The sequence below is a fragment of the Megachile rotundata genome, chromosome 7 (assembly GCF_050947335.1).
Source record: "Megachile rotundata isolate GNS110a chromosome 7, iyMegRotu1, whole genome shotgun sequence".
In the NCBI taxonomy this organism is placed as follows: Eukaryota; Metazoa; Arthropoda; class Insecta; order Hymenoptera; family Megachilidae; genus Megachile; species Megachile rotundata.
In genome coordinates this window covers 10662536-10676380 of record NC_134989.1, presented here as the reverse complement: position 1 = coordinate 10676380, position 13845 = coordinate 10662536, and the positions used below count along the sequence as shown (strand labels likewise).

General features: G+C 34.4%; 2 protein-coding genes across 5 annotated transcripts in view; one reads left to right on the top strand and one right to left on the bottom strand.

Annotated features, from left to right (window-relative positions):
* Cep290 (Centrosomal protein 290kDa) overlaps positions 1-13845 on the bottom strand; it is a 196392-nt gene that overhangs the window by 151830 nt on the left and 30717 nt on the right. The gene's annotated exons all lie outside the window — the stretch shown is intronic.
* LOC100876956 (Curly Su) overlaps positions 1-13845 on the top strand; it is a 45385-nt gene that overhangs the window by 13408 nt on the left and 18132 nt on the right. For all 4 annotated transcript variants that reach the window (XM_076533615.1, XM_076533616.1, XM_076533618.1 and 1 more), the window contains exons 3-6: positions 9411-9490; positions 10223-10316; positions 11798-11989; positions 12058-12254. In XM_076533615.1, coding sequence (XP_076389730.1) covers positions 9411-9490; positions 10223-10316; positions 11798-11989; positions 12058-12254 — 563 coding nt within the window. The remainder of the gene's footprint in view (positions 1-9410; positions 9491-10222; positions 10317-11797; positions 11990-12057; positions 12255-13845) is intronic.

The following is a 13845-nucleotide window of genomic DNA, read 5'->3' as shown; positions in this document are numbered from 1 at the left end:
CATTAGTCTTTCCTTGTTACGGTTTCCTTGATCTTTCCCGCCTGTTAGAACTACATAGATCTCTGGTGTAAACGTCCTTTGTATTATAATTAACAGCAATGTAACTTTGAGATCAAGTTGATCAAGACCGGCCCCCTTGTTATCGGCTTATTAATAATTCATCGTTTCCTTTTTTGTACGTAATATCTCTGTCAGGATAGACAGACAAGGTTCTGTAAAAACAACTCTGTTTAAGCTCGAGATGTTCTACACTCTTTCTTTCCTTTTATAAAATCACCCATTTATTTTTTATACAAAAATATTTCTTCTGTGTAACTTGACATAATTTTAAGTAATTGCATTTTTGGTTAAATTTATTTTTAAACCTCCTCAAAAATAAAAATTGTTATAAAAATACAAAAATATTTCTTTTGTGTAACTTGTATAATTTTAAATGGTTGTATTTTTGGTTAAATTTATTTTTAAACCTCCTTAAAAATAAAAATTGTCCGGTATAATAAATTAAATTAAATTAAATACGTTCTTGCCCTTTCAACGTTCTCGTTCGATATCCTCATTCCATCTCGATCGATAATTATGAACCGTTCAATGTCCTTAACGGGTAACGCGAGACAGGCGAAAAAATGCTTCTCGATTTTCCACTCGTTCAAGATCATATACCTAGATGCATGTAAAACGATATCGAAAGTGTCGCTTTATATAAAAACGGTCATTTGCTCGTTCAACGGATCCTTGATGAACAAAGGTTAGATGGATAGTGAAAGTCCTGGCTAATGTTACTACGTTTTGATCACTGTTCCTGCTTTCTCCGGATCTCAAAAATCTTAGCGCTAGTCTCACGGTGATTACGTAAAATTACTGCCTGATTCGGTTCGCTTTGAGTTAACGTTGAACCATCCCGAAAGATGCAATTATCCGACGCACGTGGTTGTCTAAGTGGAACAGCTCGTGGTGAAAGATCTCTGACAAGGAAACATATCGAACCGCGACACACCGATTTTAATGAAACTTATGTGAAAGATAGTTCTCAAAAAAATATTTGACACGTATTTTTTTTTATCGGCAATCGTTCACATTGAAGGGGTGAAAATAGCCCTCGAAGTTGGGGGTTGAAACCATGTTTTTGGGAATATCTCCGGAACGAAAGAAGATAATTGAATTCTTTTTTTTGTAAATTGTTCGTCTTTAGATAGGAAATTTTTGTGCGTAAAAAAATTTCAAGAAACTTTATTTGTTTAAATAATATTTAAAAAATTCATCATTTTTGTTTAAATTTTTGCACTAAATGTTGATGTATTTTTCTGCAACTTCGTGTACGTAAACTATGGACAAAAATAGAGGATACGTGTTTTTGGAATTTTTTGTTTGTTGCAATGTTTATTAGATATATAATTTAACATCACCTCCTGTGAAGAGGGGCAATGAGCAGTTTTATTAAAAATATCATTATTTTTACAATCTTTTACATTATTTTAGCGATTTCATACCTCTTCATATGGAATTAATTGATTTCTCAATAATTATTGTAAGCCTCGCAGGTATGAGCGTGAAGCGGTTATAATCAACGCCATAAGGAACATAGGCTTCTATGGCCAATATGGTTAAAAAATAATTTAATTTAATTTATTTTCAGAGTTTCTTAAAAAATCCCAATGTTTCCAAAAGTTCTAAATATTTTATTTAGAATGAAGTCTTTACGCCTGTAAAAGTATAAAAGCAGTATTGGCCATAAAATCCTATGTTCCTTATGGCGTTGATTATAACCGCTTCACGCTCATACCTGCGAGGCTTACAATAATTATTGAGAAATCAATTAATTCCATATGAAGAGGTATGAAATCGCTAAAATAATGTAAAAGATTGTAAAAATAATGATATTTTTAATAAAACTGCTCATTGCCCCTCTTCACAGGAGGTGATGTTAAATTATATATCTAATAAACATTGCAACAAACAAAAAATTCCAAAAACACGTATCCTCTATTTTTGTCCATAGTTTACGTACACGAAGTTGCAGAAAAATACATCAACATTTAGTGCAAAAATTTAAACAAAAATGATGAATTTTTTAAATATTATTTAAACAAATAAAGTTTCTTGAAATTTTTTTACGCACAAAAATTTCCTATCTAAAGACGAACAATTTACAAAAAAAAGAATTCAATTATCTTCTTTCGTTCCGGAGATATTCCCAAAAACATGGTTTCAACCCCCAACTTCGAGGGCTATTTTCACCCCTTCAATGTGAACGATTGCCGATAAAAAAAAATACGTGTCAAATATTTTTTTGAGAACTATCTTTCACATAAGTTTCATTAAAATCGGTGTGTCGCGGTTCGATATGTTTCCTTGTGAGATTATATTGCGACACGTTCCAAACATTGCGATTTTTCGACTGTTGCAATTTTAGTATGTTTACTTTTCAGAATTCGCCTTGTCAAAATTTTGGATTCTTGAAATTTAGGAATTTTCATAGATAGATATGTTGGAATGCAAAGATTACAGTCTAGGGATGTTTGGATTTAATTTATATTCTTTAAGTAGTAGATTTTTGAACTTTTTGAATTCTTTGGATTTTTTGAATAATTTGAATTGTTTGAATTGTTTGAATTGTTTGAATTGTTTGAATTGTATGAATTGTTTGAATTGATTGAATTGTTTGAATTGATTGAATTGTTTGAATTGTTTGAATTGTTTGAATTGTTTGAATTGTTTGAATTCTTTGAATTCTTTGAATTCTTTGAATTCTTTGAATTCTTTGAATTTTTTAAATTTTTCTTTTATATGCAAGAGCTCATACTTTCAATCCTAAATACTAAAATATTTTAATTTCTCAATAACTAAATTTTTTAAATATTGTTCCAAAAACAACTACAATTATATCTACGGAAATTCCCACACGCAGTAATTAATAAAACTACATAAAAACACTTGAAAAAAAATATTGGCCTAAAATTAGCAAAGCGTGACTACCTCAAAAAATGAAAAATCTGCAAGGATAATTAATTGAATGAAAAATAAAAAGTTGAATAGCATACCGGTCATCGATGGACAATTTGAAGACAGAAAAGAATTAATTACCCACCGGCTAACGATCGAAATGATTAATGGGCAATAATCGTGCGTGAATTTGTAAAACACCACTGAAATCAATTTACTAATATCTTTCCGAACGTATCACGGAATTCTGTCATTTTTAACGAGTCGGGTCCGGCGATTGCATCGTGTTCGTACAATTATGAACATCGAATCGCTTAAGCATACCCACGCGTCGTTTAATAATTCAATTTTTTAATTGCGAAAAATCTGTCACTGTGAATCATGATCCTTCTGTAGCCTGCTGTTAATAAAGCGTTTCGTTGGGAATTTCTTAGGATGACTTAACGAGTATAATAAGAAAATTGCTCTCGATTAGCCGCAATCCTCTTATGGCGAATCATAAGAGCGTTTATTGCTCAATTGTATGACTAACTGTTTTCTGTGATTACTAATGTTTGAGGGAAATCATGCAAGAATTAGCTGGTAATTGTACTTTGTCGACAAAGTTTGAAAAGTTGTAATTATGAACAGGAAGAAATTTTTTTAATAATTTGATTAATTATGAGATTGTGTACTTGTTTGTACTTGCCACAATTTTACATTTGAATTGCGCAGTGCATTGTGTTTCATATTTGCAATAAAATGAAGTGAAAGGTTAAGGAATTGAGAAATTGAAGAATTGAAGAATTGAAGAATTGAAGAATTGAAGAGTTGAAGAATTGAAGAGTTGAAAAGTTGAAGAGTTGAGGAGTTGAAGAGTTGAAGAGTTGAGGAGTTGAAGAGTTGAAGAGTTGAGGAGTTGAGTAGTTGAGGAGTTGAAGAGATGAAGAGTTGAAGAGTTGAGGAGTTGAGGAGTTGAGGAGTTGAGGAGTTGAGGAGTTGAAGAGTTGAGGAGTTGAAGAGTTGAAGAGTTGAAGAGTTGAAGAGTTGAGTAGTTGAGGAGTTGAAGAGATGAAGAGTTGAAGAGTTGAGGAGTTGAGGAGTTGAGGAGTTGAAGAGTTGAGGAGTTGAAGAGTTGAGGAGTTGAAGAGTTGAAGAGTTGAAGAGTTGAAGAGTTGAAGAGTTGAAGATTTGATGATTTGAAGAGTTGAAGAGTTGAAGAGTTGAGTAGTTAAGTAGTTGAGTAGTTGAGTAGTTGAGTAGTTGAGTAGTTGAGTAGTTGAGTAGTTGAGGAGTTGAAGAGTTGAGGAGTTGAAGAGTTGAAGAGTTGAGAAATTAGAAAATTGGAAAGTTAGGAAATTGAAAAATTGAAAAATTGAAAAATTAAACTATCAAATGACCAAAAGGTGGAAGAATCGAAGAATTGAAAAACTGCAGAATTAAAGAATTAAAGACTGAAAGCACCCATAAAACAATTAATCCAGCAATCAATCATACAACTAATCAAACAGTTAATTAAACACTGAAATCATATAGAAATTAATTCTGCAATAAATCATTTCACTACACAGCAGAGAAGATAAGATAATTATCGAAGTTATTGAAAAGTGACAGGGAAAATGATTAACAATAGACGTGACGAAACTCGATCAGAAAATGAATAAAAAACCTAGTATAATTTTATTCCATACGAAGTAAAAATGCCTTTACAGTTATCGATACTACAATTCAGCCTTGTATATCGATACTTTGTCAGCTGATACTGAATGGAATGAGAAATCTATAGCTTGTGCAACTAATACAGAGATCGTGTTCCTAGTTTTGTTACATGTGTTCCGTAAGCTGGTGTAACTTTTCAGCTTGCATACTATACGATTCCTATTAGTTTCAATGTAGGACATAATTGAAGGTACAGCAGTGAGAGGAAGCGTGTACTTTCAATAAGAATGTCATGGTAAATACATTTGTCAGAGGTGTGACTGAAGCTTTGAAAAAGCGCGGCAAATCGTTCAAGTTCAAAAATTCATTCGATAAAATAACGGAAGTGTTGTGAACAAATTTTTAACGTGACAAAACTTTGAAATGTTTTGAAGTTATATTTAATTATAATTAAAGTTATATCTGTATTTTAATTCTATGTTAAAATTGTATAATTATTTCGTGATTATAGTAACTGTAGATCTGTTATGGTAATAAATCAGTAGATCATTAACTCATCTTGTTTAACATCTTCCTGTACACCTTTGCGCATGCGCAGCACAAGAAGTGACATACAAAATATGATAATGTACAAACATTAAATGACAAGTATATTTATTATTTCCAAGAACAAGCCTACACAAAATAAATAAAAGTCACATAAACCTCAGTAAAGATCTCTAAAAATAATTCATGTCCCACAAAAAATATCCCGAAAAGATTAATTGGTTCATGTTTCGCAAATTACCAAATAAGTGTTGGTAAACGTACGAAGAAACGAAACTCGATATCCATCATCTTGACAAGTTTCCCCTGTCAGCGCGAAATGATTTTCGGTCATCAAACGGTAGAACTTTCTCGCGATTAATATTATTAATAACCATAATCACGTCGTTTATATTCTTTACAAGATATCACTGGATATCTTAATTCCGAGGTGGTAGTAGTTTCCCCGTTCACGTAACGTGCACGTGGTTAAAACGTCTTTGTTAAGTCGTATCTAAAGTTAGGTACTTTCTACGCAACTTAAAAAAACTGCTCTCGACCAATTTCGTTACGTTGAATGTACGAAATGTAGCTCGTGTACACCATCAAAGGCAGAAACGTGTTCCGAGCATGACTTCACCTTTTAAGGGCCCTCATAGCCAAACCAAATGTGCGTACAGAGAAATTGTTTTTAACCCGAATACGTATCCGGTTCTCTGTAAGACAGATATATTTAAAAACCTGCTGGAATAAGCTTAGAAATCTTATTTAATTAAGGACTTACGTTACACAATTTGTTATGAGAAAATATATAAATAGTTGCAGCTTTTCTAAGTTTTGTGACATAATATTATTTAACTTCTATTATACTAAATTTATTAGGTGAAATATTTTTACAAATGTAAATTCTAGGTTTTATAATGAAATACTGTTTAACAAAATTTATACAAAATTGTAGCTTTTAGGTTTTGTAATTATATGATTGATAACATGTACCATGTAAAATTACTTGTGAGAAAAATTTATATAAAATTGGTTTTATAATAAAATATTATTCAACTGGTAACATTGTACAGAATTTATTATGAGAAACATTTATTACAAAATTATACGTTTAAGGTTTTTAATAATAAAATACAAATATGCAGACTTTTGCAGATGACCGGCTATAACATTTGAGGTTACATGAAAGTTTCATTACACAAAAATATCGTTACAACTAAAAGAATATTTATAAGATAAGTAGGTGATTGACTTCTCCGATATCGAATTTTTAAAAATACGATGGAATACTGCAGAGAGAATTTCAGGTTCGGCAGCATTAATTTACCAGAAAATCGATATAATAATTTATTAAACTTAACCGCACGTAGCTCGTTAGAGCTGCAGTTATGACACGAAATTGCGCGAGAATGCACTTTGTTACAATTAAACGCAGAACGGCCCTCAAGTGCATTCTCGCAAATACTTTCAGCGTGCACCCATTACTCTATTTAATAACGATTGCGACAGCATATAATTTGTGAGAAAATACCGTTCAACGGATTTCGAGATACAATTTACGGACACCGTGGATGCTGGAAGAATGTTGATGAAGTCCTACCATTTATCTTAGCGAAATGTTTGTTTGATCTTTAGACATGAGAGCAATTTTAGGAAAATTGAGAAAAATTTCAAGATTTGAATTGGGAATGATGTGTTGGAAGATGGGGTATTTGGAATTTTGGGAGTTTGGGATTTTGGGATATGGAATTTTGAGAGGTTGGGATTTTAGAGATTTAGAATTTTGGGAGGTTGGGATTTTAGAGATTTGGAATTTTGAGAAGTTGGCATTTTAGAGATTTGGAATTTTGGGAGGTTGGGATTTTAGAAATTTGGAATTTTGGAGATTTGGAATTTTGAGAGATTGGGATTTTAGAGATTTGGAATTTTGGGAGATTGGAATTTTAGAGATTTGGAATTTTGGGAGGTTGGGATTTTAGAGATTTGGAATTTTGGAAATTTGGAATTTTGGAGATTTGGAATTTTGGAGATTTGGAATTTTGAGAGATTGGGATTTTAGAGATTTGGAATTTTGGGAGGTTGGGATTTTAGAGATTTGGAATTTTGGGAAGTTGGGATTTTAGAGATTTGGAATTTTTGGAGATTGGAATTTTAGAGATTTGGAATTTTGGGAGGTTGGGATTTTAGAGATTTAGAATTTTAGAGATTTGAAATTTTGGAGATTTGGAATTTTGGAGATTTGGAATTTTGGAGATTTGGAATTTTGGAGATTTGGAATTTTGGAGATTTGGAATTTTGGAGATTTGGAATTTTGAGAGATTGGGATTTTAGAGATTTGGAATTTTGGGAGATTGGAATTTTAGAGATTTGGAATTTTGGGAGGTTGGGATTTTAGAGATTTGGAATTTTGGAAATTTGGAATTTTGGAGATTTGGAATTTTGGAGATTTGGAATTTTGAGAGATTGGGATTTTAGAGATTTGGAATTTTGGGAGGTTGGGATTTTAGAGATTTGGAATTTTGGGAAGTTGGGATTTTAGAGATTTGGAATTTTTGGAGATTGGAATTTTAGAGATTTGGAATTTTGGGAGGTTGGGATTTTAGAGATTTAGAATTTTAGAGATTTGAAATTTTGGAGATTTGGAATTTTGGAGATTTGGAATTTTGGAGATTTGGAATTTTGGAGATTTGGAATTTTGGAGATTTGGAATTTTGGAGATTTGGAATTTTGAGAGATTGGGATTTTAGAGATTTGGAATTTTGGGAGATTGGAATTTTAGAGATTTGGAATTTTGGGAGGTTGGGATTTTAGAGATTTGGAATTTTGGAAATTTGGAATTTTGGAGATTTGGAATTTTGGAGATTTGGAATTTTGAGAGATTGGGATTTTAGAGATTTGGAATTTTGGGAGGTTGGGATTTTAGAGATTTGGAATTTTGGGAAGTTGGGATTTTAGAGATTTGGAATTTTTGGAAATTGGAATTTTAGAGATTTGGAATTTTGGGAGGTTGGGATTTTAGAGATTTAGAATTTTAGAGATTTGAAATTTTGGAGATTTGGAATTTTGGAGATTTGGAATTTTGGAGATTTGGAATTTTGGAAATTTGGAATTTTGGAGATTTGGAATTTTGGAGATTTGGAATTTTGGAGATTTGGAATTTTGAGAGATTGGGATTTTAGAGATTTGGAATTTTGGGAGGTTGGGATTTTAGAGATTTGGAATTTTGGGAAGTTGGGATTTTAGAGATTTGGAATGTTGGAGATTTGAAATTTTGGAGATTTGGAATTTTGAAGATTTGAAAGTTTGGTGATTTGGAATTTTGGAGATTTGTAATTTTGTAATTTTGTAATTTTGTAATTTTGTAATTTTGTAATTTTGTAATTTTTGTAATTTTAGGAATTTTGAAATTTTTATGGTTTGAAATTATTAAACTTCGGAATTTTGGAACATCAGAATTTTTAAGCATTAGGACTTCAATATTTCAAAATCTTAAAGCTTTAACAGTTTGCGACTTTCAAATTTTTAATTCCTAGAGATCTTAAACTTCCCAAACTCCAAATCTCTAAAAATGCACTACAAATAAACTACAACTTCCAAAACTTCCTCCAGGTTCACACAAATCCCAAAATAAGATACAAAGAACGCAAATGAAACAAGTAAGAAAAGTAGAAGTAAATTGAAACTGCGTCTAACTGTGTCTAAGGTTAAAAAACCGGGTGAATTGAATCGATGATCGATGTAACGAGTTATACGATCGATTCTAAAAGGCAAAGGGACCCAGAAGAAACCACCGGGGTCATGCGTTGAAGGTAAAAGCCACGAGTGGCACGTCAATGCCAGTATGTTTCTTTGCAAGAAACGGGATATGGCAATTCACGCGGACTCACGGTTTGTACGCCAGTTTCGGATTACCTTGATACAGAATATGCGCGAGCACAATTGACGAGTATAGCGACTCTCGCGCTCTAACTTCTCATGAAACTGGAACATTAGGTAATTAAGTCGAAAAGAATGGAATGAAGACTGTAAATAATCCATGCGAGTCTGCTCTCGTAAAACCACCTAAAAAGCCTTTCACATCTTGTCGCGAGAAAAGACTTTTTAAAAAAGAGTGGGAAGTGTTTCGATTAAAATCTACCGACGAGTTGACATACCACAAGATGATACTTTTATGTCAAACTGGTAAACTTATATTTCAAAATTGATGAACAATGTAAGCAACTGTGTAATACAACTGTTTGCGGTCGAAGCGAACTTGTTACACAATGCAATATATCTGATGTTTCATTTATCGAATGTTTCAGTTCAGCAACAGCAGGATCTCCATCGTGCATCACCTACGACGCTGTGAATCGCGCCTACGTCGAGGCGAGAAAACGTATCAGTGAGTGTCTTTGCAACCTGTTCACGATGACCCAACAAAAATGCTAATACAGAGTGTCTCACTTGAAGTAGAATCTCTAAATCGTGACGTCAGTAAATGTCGAAATGTCAATAAAGGGGACGTCATCCGATGTTAAGCTTTCGTAGGTGAAAGCATATGAGATTTAGAGATCCATATAGAAAAGTAGAACTAATATATAGTGAACAGAAAATTCAATCTCCCAGAATTTTGGTGATCAAAAGAATTAGTAGTTCAAGAATTTAAAACAATTTGGAATTTGTAGAAATTTGAAGAAATTGGAAAAGTATGAAATTTGAAAATATACAAACTTGCAAACTTCGAAGTCAAAAACAGTAAAATTTGATGACCTGAGATAGCAGATATTTCCAAACACAAACATGAAAGTAAAAACTAGAAATTGCTAAATAAATTTAAGTCAACCTTCATATATCTTCTACATCACAAAAGAGTACATCAGACATTCCTCTTCAATTCGCTCTCTTTGCAGTCATAAATAATTTAAAGTGACAAAAAGACCGCGTCAAATGAGACAGCTTGTATAAAATAACGTAGTTCGATGATTTACTATATGTCGTTAACTCTTCTGTTCGCGATCTCGTCACGTTTAAAACGATTACATACTCGTACATATCCACGGTTACAAGCTGCTCTTTTGTTTGGCCGATGCTCGCGTTCACCATGTTCACCCACACGTTTCGTCGGTTGATGCAGATGTTGCGCAACCCAAAGGCAAAACATGGCGGCCAGAAGACTTGGCCACGGTCGGCGAACTCCTTCTGGACATCAGCAGCAACCTAGCGCAAACGTAAGATCCCCTTTCGCTTCCGATTTGCCATTCAAACTTAACTTAGAGACGAGCTTCGCGATAATTGGAGCGCCAGTTCCACTCGATGATTGTTAGAAAGTTAGGTCAGCGTTTATTGAATGACTTCGATCAATTGGGATCGTTTCATGGGTTTATTGGGATTACTTGTTTTGTTATTAGAAGTGGTTAACTTCTATGTTGTTACTAATTGCTAATATAGTTGTTAAATTGAGGAAATTAACGCTAAACCTACTGACATATAATGTGTACTTAATTTGAAATTAAAAATGAAGTTAAAAAATAAAGCAACAAACGAAACATAAATTAGTATACACGTTTATTTTTTATCTTGATGAAAATCAATGTTGACTTTAACGAATGTACTTTAACAAAATGTGTACCTTGTAATAAGCAACTTGTGGAGCTCATTTGACGGGTTTGGTAGTTTTAGTGCTAAGATTCATTTTTGGGAACATGAGTAGGGGGAAATAATCAAAAAAGCATGTTAATTGGTATATTAGTAACATTGGCTTCAATACGTTCTTACACTGCAAAGTGTTTGTATCTACAAATCTCTAAAATTTACAAATGTTAAAATAGCTAACTCTCTGTATCCTGAAATCTGCAAGATATATAAAATTCCTTAATCACAAAACCTGTAATCTCCAACTTGTCAACTTTCCTAATTCCAGCATTCCCAAATCTCCAACTTCCCAAATCTTAAAATCATCAAATTCCCAACTCTCCAAATCCTTAAGTGCCCAAATTCGAAGATACTCAACTCCCACAATCTCCAAATCCTAAAAGTCCCAACTTCCCAACTCTCCAAATTCTTAACTCCCCAAATCCCAAAATACTCAACTCCCAAAGTCTCCAAATCCTAATCCCCAACTTCCCAACTCTCCAAATCCCAAGACACTCAACTCCCAAAATCCCCAAATCCTAAAAGTCCCAACTTCCCACCTCTCCAAATCCTCAACTCCCCAAATCCCAAAATCCCCAACTTCTCAACTCTCCAAATCCTCAACTCCCCAAATCCCAAAAACCCCAACTTCTCAACTCTCCAAATCCTCAACTCCCAAAATCCCAAAAACCCTAAAAGTCCCAACTTCCCACCTCTCCAAACCCTTAACTCCCCAAATCCCAAAAACCCCAACTTCTCAACTCTCCAAATCCTCAACTCCCCAAATCCCAAAAACCCCAACTTCTCAACTCTCCAAATCCTCAACTCCCAAAATCCCAAAAACCCTAAAAGTCCCAACTTCCCACCTCTCCAAACCCTTAACTCCCCAAATCCCAAAAACCCCAACTTCTCAACTCTCCAAATCCTCAACTCTCCACCTCCCAAAATCCTTAAACCTCCACCTCCCAAAATCCCCAACTCCTCACCTCTCCACCTCCCCACACCCCAAAACACCCACCTCCCCAAAATCCTAAACTCCCATCAAATATCTACTCAACCTTCTCAATAATAACCACAGATACGGGCTAACAACCGAAGAGATCGAGAAGAGTCTCCCCCTGATCGACACATCGAAAACCTTGATTCGAGAGGTGTGTCCCTCCTTTTTGAGCAACGTGGAGTGTCGAGCAGGAAAATATCGAAGAAACGACGGTCTCTGCACGAATTTACAGAATCCTACCTGGGGTTCTACCTTGGCACCGTTTCAAAGGTGAACATTGCTTCTATCAGATAACAGATGTTTATACAGCTTCTTATGATGAATTCTTCTTATCGCAGACTGATGCCTCCACGATTTTCGGACGGTTTAACTGCACCCAGGATATCGGTAACCGGCCATGATTTACCATTATCACGGATCGTGTCACGCACCATGCACCCTGACGAAGGTTATCACGATCATGCTGGCACAGTTATGGTGATCGCCTGGGGCCAGTTTATGGACCACGACTACACGTTGACCGGCACACCTCTAGGTACAATTCTAGACCTAATTATCACCATACTCTAACGATCTAATATGCGTGTCAATCTGTTAGGCTCTTAGGTTCTTAGAAAATTTATCTTCTCTTTCTTTGACTGTGATTTATCTTGCCTTGGAGGCTTTCTTGTTAGGCACCTTACAAACTAGAGTCCCATAAAACTCTTTATGATCTCTTTTATAACTCTTGCTTAATATTTTTAACATTAAAAAACTGATGATTGATATTTCCTTCGTATGATATATGAGGTATTTTTGATCCTAGTATGTGGGCATTTCGAAACGGTTTGGTCACTTTCTACGTCCGTTTCTAATTGCAAGTTCAATGTTACATCGAACGTTACGAAGTAATTGTAACCAGACCCGATTAATTAAGAGGATAAGGGAGTCAATTAACGTGTTAAACGTTCGCAACCTTGAGCACGTATATCGTGATTAATTTCATACGTTAACGAGCAAGAAATGACAAAGAACAGCGATCGAGACGGAGAAAGTAACCGAGTCCTAATTTTCAGTCAATAGCAAATTATGCAATCGGTATCGGTTCAATTACATCAGCGTGCGCCGTTCGGGGACGTTCATATATAGCGAGCGTATATAGTAGACAGCTCCCAAGCCCTTCTACGTCGGATATTTACCGTCTATCGAAACTAGGGTAACTGCCAGAGAAAGCGAACGATCGGTGAACAGATAACCGGTAGGCCGATCATGTGACTACCGTGAAGTTTTCCACGGGCCGTGCGATCCACGCCAAAATCCACACTCTTGAGACTCCGTAATTAACCGCGACACCGTTACGCTGATCGTATAGAGCAATTAAGCGGACAGTTCTGAGAAATTTGTCGCAACTTCGTACACGGCAATTTGGTCAGATAACGAGATCGAACGGCTTCGGGTCGGATATCAATTATTGCTACGGTAAATGAAATTGCTTTGGGCATTTAAAATATTATCGTTTCAATCATTGGGTATAGTATGTGCCATATGTAGAGAGTATGTAGAGATATGGTACAGTATTGTGTATGGGGCATATTGAATAGTGTAGGGTGCAGTATTGTCTGATATAGTATTATATACAGGACATAATGAATAATGTGGATCATAGTATTTACAATAAATATTCTAACCTTTACAATAAATATTGTGAATAGAGTAAATACAGTAATATTGTAGAATATAATATTTACTATAAAGCAATAATGTATAGACTAACAAAGGCTAATACATATGTTACGATAGTAATTAATTTCGTCAGTAATTGCAACAGTAATACAGCAGTAATGCGATTAATTACCTTAGCAATAATGCTAGTAACACGCTACATAAACGCCACAGGGTATAACACTTTATATAGCACACGTTTACTTAACGCACGAGTGCTTTAAAATTCCAGAAATCGTGCATTAATCGCGAACCAATCGCGCGCATTTTTCACGCGCAGTTCATTGGTTGACTGCGGCGTAGTAGGGGTAGCAGTGCGCATGCGTAGTGCATGTTGGGCGTAATGCATTAGACAAACTTAAATAACGATCAACTAATTTTAATTGAGAAATTTTTAAAAGAATAAACTTCACATCAATAACATT